This window comes from Myripristis murdjan, chromosome 8 (genome assembly GCF_902150065.1).
Source record: "Myripristis murdjan chromosome 8, fMyrMur1.1, whole genome shotgun sequence".
Classification (NCBI taxonomy): domain Eukaryota; kingdom Metazoa; phylum Chordata; class Actinopteri; order Holocentriformes; family Holocentridae; genus Myripristis; species Myripristis murdjan.
Window position 1 is genome coordinate 17,234,428 of NC_043987.1, and position 10,365 is coordinate 17,244,792.

Below are 10,365 nucleotides of genomic sequence, written 5' to 3' on the forward strand. Positions count from 1 at the left end.
TTTATGCCAATTAGTGATTTCAGGATTTTTACAACTTCAATAGTAGTGAAATGTGTTTTAAAATCTGACTCTTTAAAAATGTAAAATGTGTGTCATTTCCTAAACCCAAATCATTTTATGAATCTAATATTTTGCCCAAATAACAATTAAACGAAATATTAAAGATTCACCTGCCCTATAATTGGGATAGAAGGCGCATAAATAAATGACCTTATAATTATGAGAAAGAGACGTTCATGACAAGATAATAAATGCAGTTTTTTTTTCTCCTTGACTGCAGTTGGGTTCCGTCTTCCCCCCCCCCCAAAAAAAAGACTCCGCTTTGATATGATTTCACCCCGGATTTAAACAAACAAATAAATTAATTAAAATTAATTTTAAAAACGATGCTGAAGTGTTTGTTTGCAGTATAAATCTCGGTCCTGACAGCGCGCAGATAAATATCAGTCGGTGGTTACTATCTTGACATGGTTAGCTTATCTTTGATTTGCTGCAGTGGGTTGTGGGTAGAACGTCAATCCGCCATATCGGTCTTTTCTCGCCGGCTGAAGGAGAGAGTCGGGAGTCATGAGAGGAATTCGGTCTCTTAACCATCTCTCCGTGAGTTTTTGCTCTCTCTGTTTGATCTAAAATGTGTCACCAGGCCGGTTTAAACTTTCCCGAGTCGGGCCTCGTCTTTCCGTTGAAAACGAAGCCATATTTATCCACAGTTAGCCGCGTTGCTAGGCTGCGAGCAGGCAGTTAGCGGGCTAGGTGCGTAACTTAGATTTATCTGTCGTCTGTCGCCAGGTAGGAGCTTCGTCTTCAATCACCCACATGTCCAGCGAGTCCAGCTGGATAATTAATTAAAGTAGGTGCTGTGTAGTCGGTAGGACACCCAGGCTGAGCTGCTCACTTTCTGTGGTGTTGTTAGTAAGCGTAGCTCCGCTGGATCCTCTGAAACCTGAAGGTCATCTCATAAACCTGTCTATCTTCCACATTGGGTTTCATTTATTGTATATTTATTTTATCCCCCCACAGCTGCCGAGTCATAAAACGTCCCTGTTAAGGCTCATCCTCACTTATTCCAGTGTGGCATTGCGATTTGTGCCGGTCATATAATCTTGCAGACTAGACTCTTTTTAAGTGAGCAGCCCAAAATCCTCACTGTTTTATTGTATTAATTTGTCTCCTTCTGTTATTGAAAGCAGGAGTGACATGTCAAAACATAATACATGCACTCACACCGAGCCTTTTTGACATGAAAGATGCTTATAAATAGGTCACCTCAGGTCACACTACTCTACTTCAACCAGCCTACAAGTGGTAATGTTCACTAGTTTTGACCAGCAGCCAATAGGGGTGTACCATATTGACAGAATTTCATATATTGATATTTATGTGAAGTATCTCTATAGCAATACAATATGACTATGGTTTCACACTTACATGAAATTTTAAGTTTAGCAACAGTGAAAATTAAGGATTCTTAAAAAAAAAAAACAGCATAATAATACCAAATGGATGTAGAGAATGCAGTTACTTCACATGATATTTATTTTATTGATCAGAACAGAACAATCACTGTCTTAGGCTGCTTTAAATTAAACAAGAAAATACGGTATTAAAATCAAACATCCTGCTGCAACTTCTGCTTCAGTGCAATGCTTCAACAATATTTAAAACTATAAGAGTAACAGCATTGAAAATTGAGCCAAACAACAACAACAACAGCAGCAGCAGCAGCAGCAGCAGCACAAAAATCCCAACTGGATGTAGAAAATGCACTTACTGCACAAAATATTTTTTGGTAAGAACTCACTAATCACTGTCTTAGGCCAACCCTAAACTTGACACAATCCATATTGTTGCCTACTGAGATATTAATATCACACATGTTTATATCCAGATAACAGTATGATAATGATATATCATTCAGCCGTAGTCGCCAACGCTAGCAGCTCAGCCTGGCCTAGATAGGATTAATCATGAAATCTAGCCTTGCCTTAGACAGACTGGTGTTATTTATAACAGGGTTTGGTAGCTGGCAGCAATTGTCATGAAACTTTAGAGGTACTATTAATCTTTGATGTGAAGACTTGGCCGAGCTATAATCCAATTGCTCCTTGATGGTAGAAATATTTTCTTTGACACTCTTGAACTCAACCCTAATATTTACACGTCTTGAAGCTTCAAGTGGAGCTGAAATGTCGAGTTATCAGAGGACGGTGGAAGTAGACGTAAAACTTTCCTGCCTCTCGTTGCCAGTCACCTTCAAACAACGTGTCCTCAAAGTAAAAGTCAAACAGCTGCAGGAGAAGGAGATTTTGCTTTAATTGGGTCTTTATTTTCCACAGAAACGATGCTATGCCGCTGCCAGGAGGAGTGAGGCTCTCACCGAGCCCTATGCAGGCCTCAAAGCAGCCCCCGCTGCCCCCCTCCCCGCACAGGATGTCCAGGTAGGTGCTGCTCTCATCTGCATATTTATTGACCTGTGATGCATTTACATTGTGCAAGCCATGTGCAGAATTGCATGCAAAAATCATGTCGCTCAGATGTATTGATATGCCGATGAGATTAATTGTTTTAGTGTAAGCGTCGTGGGTGGAAAGTTGAGTGTGAATGAACAAGCAAACACTTGAGCTCTTCTCATAACTTTAGTGAGCAACATGAAGCAACAGGCGGCAGTACGGCACAGTCTCTCCTGCTCTCCTCCCTCTCGCCTTCTCTCTACCTGTCTACCTCTTCCCCCGGAAGTTGTCACTACTCTGGACAACATTTAGCAATAAAACGGGTATAACTGAGCATATAACAAAATTAAATATACTCACAATGAGTGACACTGAATGAATTAGGCCATACCATCAAATTAGAAATTTAAATATGGCAACAGTAAACAAAACTTAAACACTTTGTCAGCTTGACTATATATATATTAATTTCCTTGCCAAAATTAACTCTTACATTAGTATTGTGTTTCATAGACAGTGTTGTCATCACATGATCATAAACAAAGAGCCAGTAAAAATGGGATGAAATGACATGCATTAGTTTAAGCACACATGAGTGTATTGATAGACTGAGGCCACCACATGCAGCAGCTGCATCATGACACAGTGCAGTAAGTCATACAAGGATTCTCTCATCTGAAATTACTGAACTTAATACATTCAGTGCAAAGTGTCATCTCGATCTGAGTCACATTCAAAGACAAGCTAATGTTTTGTTTTCCTCACAGAGTCCAATTGTTTACTTCACACATTAACATATGTGTCTTCAAACTGAATGATGCTGTTGGTCTGCAGCTGTCAAAAACATCTCTTCTGTTTCCAGAACAAAGAGACGCCAAAGTCAGATTTCCTTTTCCAATTTGTCTTCCTTTTGTTTGCTACCTCAGATATCCAAGCTCCCAAACGGTCTTGTGGTAGCATCATTGGAGAACTACTCCCCCTTGTCCAGTGTCGGTGTGTTTGTGAAGGCTGGGAGTCGCTTTGAGACTGCTGAGAACCAGGGAGTCTCTCATGTGCTACGGTTGGCAGCTAACTTGGTAAGGTGCACTGGATTTGTGAATGTATTTGTTAAAGGGGCAGCCTGGGAGAACTGTGACTCATTTCTCAAGTAGCTACATCATTTTGTGCATGAGTGCCTTGACTTAACTGTGTAGATATTCTTAATAGTAATGTAGTATGCTCTAGTAAAGAAGAAGCTAACCAGTGCACAGTTGACTCTCACCTCCCTTTTGCAGTAGAGTTTTCCTAGTTTCCTATTCTTTTCCCAGCAATATGCAGTGGGATTTTGTTGAATAATTGCTTATTGTTTATTATAGACGACTAAGGGGGCTTCTGCCTTCAAGATCTGTCGTGGAATGGAAGCAGTCGGGGGCAGCCTAAGGTCAGTGAATGCAGTCCGTCTCCCTGTCAGTCATGCATGCACACACTGAATGTCCCCACTAATCTTGCTATAAATAAACGAGAGAGCACTTGTGTGACATTCCCTTTGCCGAACTTGCCAAACCAGCTGTGTCATCATGTGTTTCCCTGCAGTGTGACATCATCGAGGGAGACCATGGTCTACTCTGTGGACTGCCTGAGAGACCACCTGTAAGTTTCCCATCGTCCTGTCAGTCCCACAGGTCTTGCACATACTTAGCCTAGTCTTCTTTTGAGGAGGAGAACAACATCTTGGAGGTTTGAGCCAAGTCATAGCATCAGTGTTAGCCAGCATCATGCCTCAGTTTCATTAAATAACGCACTTGCCGATGTGAAACGGATTTACTGGGAGATGTGAGTGATTCCTTTGTCTCTCTGGCAGAATCTGCCAAACTGGTGCACAGATGAGTGACAAAGAATGACGATAGTTGTTCCCTCAGGCTGCAGAAATTGCTCTCACATAATGATCTGAAAAAGCAAATCACACTAACTGGGGACACCCAGACTGCACATAAGCTATAGGACAATGTGTTCACAGTGGGGGCATTGCTGAATCTTCTCACTTTATCTTCACACATTTATCAGTGTGTTGACAACATTGCCCTCCGCTGTAGTTCAGTGAGAGCTGAGGAATTGTTCATGTTAGCCAGAATTTAGTTGTTCACAGTTTTATTGTATTTGACTTCAGTGTTGTATGCATGTTTGGTGATAGCTCCTTAAAGTGACCACAAAGAGCAAGTATAGGGTCATGCTGATGTATCACCATGTCCCATTTTGTGCGTGTGTGTGTTTCCAGAGACACAGTGTTGGATTATTTGGTCAACGTGACCACAGGTCAGGAGTTTCGGCCATGGGAGGTAGAGGATCTGGCCCCCAGGGTGAAGATCGACAAGGCTCTGGCCCAGCAGTATCCACAGATCGGTCAGTACTAGGAGCACTTGGTCCAGCTGGACCACAGCATCATGTCATGTGTTGACTGACATAATTTTTGGAATATAGGATCGAGTGATTGTGTTTTGCATCATCAGTAGCTGCTTCTCTTATAGTGTTTGACTGGATAGTGAAGTGTTTTTTCTGTTTTCTCCTGCAGGCGTAATTGAAAAGTTGCATGAAGCAGCGTACAAGAACGCCCTGTCCAACTCTCTGTACTGCCCTGACTACATGGTTGGTCGTGTGTCTTCCGCACAGGTATGGATCTTAGCGTGTTCTGGTCCTCCACATAGGAAAATAGTCAATACCATGGTCTTGGAGGGACATTGACTTCATTTCCCCTTTCATTCTCTTGCTTAGCAACTGAGTGAAATTAGTGAGATATGTGAATATATGCTTTGAGTCAATGAATTTCAGGCATCCTTTCAAGACCATATTTTTTTAGTTGATGCATAGATCTTACACACCTCTCCTCCTTATCCTCTCCCCGTAGCTGCAGTCCTTTGTTGAGAACAATTTCACCACTGGCAGAATGGCTCTTGTAGGACTAGGTGAGTCTCTGCTAGTGCTCTTATTCCAGACCATAACTATCTAGACTCTGCTGTAGTCTTACTTTTTCACAGCTGCTTTCTTTCTAAAGAATATTCCCACTTGGCTGCACTTATTAAGGCTCTGTCTCACTAATGTTTGGCAAGTCGTATCTCAGCCTTACTGATGTAAATAAATCTGTGTGTGAGTGTGAGCGAGCATACTGGTAAGCATACATCCTTGAATCTTGAATCCTTGCATTCACCTCTTCGCCCGCCAGTCTCTCAAATGTCACTTGGCCTCTGTCCAAAGACCCTGATGCATTTAGTAGATGCTGGTATGTGGGGAAGAGGTCAGCAGCGGTACTAATAGTTTTGCTACGTGCGGGTTTGTGTACATCTGCATGTGACAAGGCTGACTCAACAAGCAAGCCAGTATGCACAAAATGTTGGCATATCTGAATGACCGCACATCTTGCTGTGACACCAGTTTCTGACCTCAGCATATGTGGTGTCTGTCAGACAATACTGCTCATGCCTGGGGCTGGGCGATATGGCCAAAGAATAAAATCTACATTTTCAACTTTTCACAATTCATGATTTCAATCTAGATTTTTCTTGTTTGTCACAAACTGCTACAAGTAACTGATGGGAATCTTGGCAGGCATGCTTATGGGACTGGTGTTTTTGGGCATATATGCTCTGTGTAGATGAGTGAAAAGTCGCTTTTTTTCAGTGCTCAGCGATTGTTATGACCTCATAATATGCATAGGCGAAATCTCAGTTTTACAATACAGCTGTTTCTTTTTTGCATTAATTTAAAACAAAGTCAAATTAATCAATTTACCGCCCAGCACTACTCATGCCAGTTCTTTGCATTCCACTTCCAGACTAGCTGTATGTTGAGGCTTGTATTGTGTTTGTATGTGCAGGTGTGAAGCACTCGGTCCTGAGGCAGGTAGGGGAAGGGCTGCTGAGCGCCCGCAGTGGGGCCGGAGCCACTGTGACTAAGGCTGTGTATCGAGGAGGTAAGATGCCATACATTGTAGCTATTTAACATTCAATGAACAGCAGTTTCTTAAGATTCCCCTCCCTGCACAAAGGCTGGGTATTCGCAAGGACTGTACAACACTATACGTATCACAATACTTTGCATTACTCTACAGAATTCACTGAAAAAGTATAGAACTTAAAACACAATGCATTGCATAACTCCTGCTTAGACTCATAAATTTCACACATATATGCTAAGTCAGGTGATCAGCTGAGTCAAAACAATTTAATTTAAATTTTAATTCCAGTTTATACACACACACACACACACAAACACACACACAGCTATACTGTACATTATCCATACATGCAAAAAAAATGCCCAAAAGAAATTAAAAATAAATTTGCATGACATTTCAGGGGGGTGATTATTGTAATAGGTGTGTATTAACTGATATCACTGAGTTAATGTAATAATACAATATGTATGTCTGCCATCATGTTATTTTACATGTGATGAAAATATCGAGGCGCATTGGTAATCACTCAAAATGCCTGCTTGAGACACTAAGAACTGTTGCTCAAGGTTATTCTCCTGGCGATGCTGTGTGGGTGTGTGTAGGTGAGCTGCGGATGCAGAACAACGACGGTCTCGTCCATGCACTGATTGTCAGCGAGGGTGGTGTGACAGGGACAGCAGAGGCCAATGCCTTCAGCGTGCTGCAGAGGATCCTCGGGGCTGGCCCACATGTCAAGAGAGGCTCCAACATCACCAGCAAACTGAGCCAGGGCATTGCCAAAGCGACCACACAACCTTTTGATGTGAGTTACATCCCTCATATACCGCCAAGCTGCTTGTATCAGGAAGAGGAAATGACAACGCATCCCTTCCTGTTGCTTTTTTGAATTCAGGCACACTGTCTGATGTTTTGCCAGATGAAAAATGTCCTTAACAGAATGATCTGTTGCTGTCCTTCAGGCCACAGCCTTCAATGCCTCATACTCTGACTCTGGCTTGTTTGGCGTCTATACCATTGCACAAGCTAATTCTGCAGGCGAGGTGAGTACCATATTATCATTATCCACACCTTCAAAGACAATGTGCTTGATGTCACATTCTGCATTTCACTCCACTCTGTACTCAGTGCTCACTGTGCTCCTTTGTGTAGGTGATCAAAGCTGCCATTGCCCAGGTGACAGGTGTGGCTGATGGAAAAGTCTCTGAGGCTGACATTACCAGAGCAAAGTGAGTTTATTAAATGCCTCTCTAGCAGACGTCATGGTCCCTCCTGTAATTCTGTTTCTGTTGCTCTGAGACATCTGCTTTTGTTTTTTTCATCTGGAATCCATTGTGTACCAGACACCAAGGCACATTGCATGTTGCTGATAGAATAGCATGTAAAGCCAAGGAGACCACAGGAATGTCTGTTGATGCAAATGTAACTGAGCCGATGAGCTAGCATGTGTTTTATCTCAACTTGGTGTTTGTCCTCTTTGCAGGAACCAGGTGAAAGCAGAGTACCTCATGTCCATGGAGAGCTCAGAGAGTGTATTGGATGAGATCGGTTCTCAGGCTCTGGCCACTGGGGCCTACAAGGCCCCTCAGGCCGTGCTCCAGGATATAGACGCTGTCACCCATGCTGATGTGGTCAAGGTGAGTGCCTTCACAGTAGGGTTGAAGATACTGGCAGTGTTTCATTGTCACTGGTTGAACTTTAGCCACAGTTTGCCTTCATCAGGACATTGTGAACAATTCACATACATATCTCATGGTAAAAATGTTCACTTTCACTCAATTTTTCACCAAAGTCACCACTTTAAATTTCTGACAAACCTGAAAACTTAAAATCGTGCAACTCAACATCTTGCTCATGTACATTGAGAACAACCCAAGGGACCAACTTGTGTCAGAAACATCCAAGTTAAAAGTTCATTGCACATGAACAACAAAAGAAAGTGGTAAATACAACTGGAGGAAATGAAAACTTTTTATCATAGCTGAGTTGCTGTGATATAACATTCAGAACAAGATGACATTTAGGGAGCAGAGAGCATTGCCAGCTATGTTGTTGGTGAAAATTTAAACTGTTGAAGAACTCAGAAAATAGCCTTGGCCAAGTTTTCATACACCTTAGTGTGTTCCTGACTAAGGTTTTTTTTCCCTGGATGTCAAGCAAATTCCATAGTTGACAAAGTGTTGTCATTTTTCAGTGGTGCACTTTGTAAAGTAAAACTGGAATCAGTCAGTGCACAGTCAAAGACGTTTGAACTCCAAATAATGAAATTAGTTGTGGTCACATCTTTGAAACAACCCAAAATGTGTTCACATATTTGGTTTTAGCCGAAGGGCAGCAACTGAGTCATTCTAAATGTTCTTTTAAACAGCCAAAGACACATTTCCCACCACTCAAAGGAGATCGTCATCTGTTTCAATAAATTCCATAATAATCTGCCTTTCTTTTTTCTTTTCTTTAATGTTTTTGCCGCAGTGCAAAAATTTGTGTGAGTTGGCCGACAGAGAACTTAGAATTCCTCCAAAAAGTTTCTTAAAGTGTCCCATGGAAATTAGTAATAAATGTAATTTTACGTAGGTTGCTGTCAGGGCCCAAACACTTGGAACAGTACAATTAGCTGTTTTACTGCTTTTGTCTTCTATTTTAAAGTAGTTCCAGTCCAGACTGCAGAAGTGACTGGCACCCAGCTGTGTTCCTATGCTGGATTATCCTTGTTTACAGCAAATGCTTTTCACATCAGTTTGCATGAATGAGGGAACAATTAAATAAACACATTTATTCCTGTCAGTTATTGTCTCCAATCATCTCCGAATCATCAAGACCAGCATGCTCAGCTGTTATCTGTCTTCGATTTCTGACTTTTGATCCAGTCATGCAACAGTCATAACTTCATGTAGCAATCAGTGAGGGAGCAAGGCAAGTAAATTAATCTCTGCACTCAGACATCAGTAAACCCCTGGGAGTGTGGTGACATAGAGATGTACAAAATACATCAGTGAAGAATTAATTAAATAAATACACAGAACTAAGTAAAGAAACAAAGAAATGTAGGAATAAATCAGAAAAATGCCTTCATATGTGACAGGTGATATTCATTCAGGCATTTTTCTGTGTACATTATTAAAATTATTTACACATTTATTGCTAAATAAGGCCTGGAAACCTACCTATTGTGTGATAGTGCTTAAGTTATTCTTTAAATTGTGCTTAATGAACTCAAATGTTGGGTACCGTACTAGTACTATTTAACATTTGGGTTGTAACTCTGGGTAAAAAAAAATTTGCATATAATGATTTGTAATAATTGTGAAATAATACAATAGTTTGTCCATATTGCTGATCCCATCTCTTTACAGATTAGCTGAGCTGTGGATTAAATAAATTCAAACTTGAGAATTTAAACAGCCCCCTTTTCTTACTCTTTATTTCTACAGGCTGCGAAAAAGTTTGTGGATGGCAAGAAATCCATGGCAGCTAGCGGACACCTCATCAACACGCCCTTTGTGGATGAAGTATGAAAACACAACATAGGAACGGCATTTATTTTAACTCGGGCAGGTTATGCCCCCGGCTGCTTGAAAAGGAAAAGGAACGGGGGCCTCAGACCCGCGGCCTCCTAAAACAAATGATAATCGATAAAGACGTCACCAGTAATTAGTCTGTACTGCAATCTGTAAACGCCAACAGGGAGGAGGAGAATAATCATGTGTGTTTCTTTTTTTGTCCATTTCACTGTATATCTGATGTAAATTCATTAAATGGTCTATCTACACAACTGACTGCTGGGTGTCTTGAAAATGAATCCCTAGCTCGGTATCAAGGTTGGGTTCTGAGGTGGCCTATTGATTAAAGATTTGTCCTTCTCAAGTGCCTTTGCGCGAGTCACCACACCAGCTTCAGGGGTGTTGATCTGTAGCTAACTATCCACTCTGACTCATTACTATTCTTTTTACTAGTTTTCTTATTCTTACTGTGGTTTTATCGTGCCACATG

At 41.4% G+C, this 10,365-nt stretch overlaps 1 protein-coding gene across 1 annotated transcript; it reads left to right on the top strand.

Annotated features, from left to right (window-relative positions):
* The first annotated feature begins 463 nt into the window (after positions 1-463).
* Positions 464-10,144, top strand: uqcrc2a (ubiquinol-cytochrome c reductase core protein 2a). Its single transcript, XM_030058744.1, has 14 exons — positions 464-600; positions 2,337-2,438; positions 3,377-3,526; positions 3,806-3,870; positions 4,023-4,079; positions 4,705-4,829; positions 4,999-5,096; positions 5,332-5,389; positions 6,298-6,393; positions 6,981-7,180; positions 7,338-7,418; positions 7,528-7,604; positions 7,859-8,012; positions 9,807-10,144. Exons 1-14 carry the CDS (start codon positions 568-570, stop codon positions 9,888-9,890), a joined length of 1,380 nt encoding a protein of 459 aa, XP_029914604.1. The 5' UTR covers positions 464-567; the 3' UTR covers positions 9,891-10,144.
* Positions 10,145-10,365: the final 221 nt, after the last annotated feature.

What these genes read in the sequence shown, in the direction of transcription:
- uqcrc2a (XM_030058744.1), top strand. Translation starts at nt 568, where the DNA reads ATGAGAGGAATTCGGTCTCTTAACCATCTCTCC. An exon ending in GGTCTCTTAACCATCTCTCC is followed by an intron (nt 601 to 2,336) that starts GTGAGTTTTTGC and finishes TATTTTCCACAG; the next exon opens with AAACGATGCTATGCCGCTGC. An exon ending in GTCGTGTGTCTTCCGCACAG is followed by an intron (nt 5,097 to 5,331) that starts GTATGGATCTTA and finishes CTCTCCCCGTAG; the next exon opens with CTGCAGTCCTTTGTTGAGAA.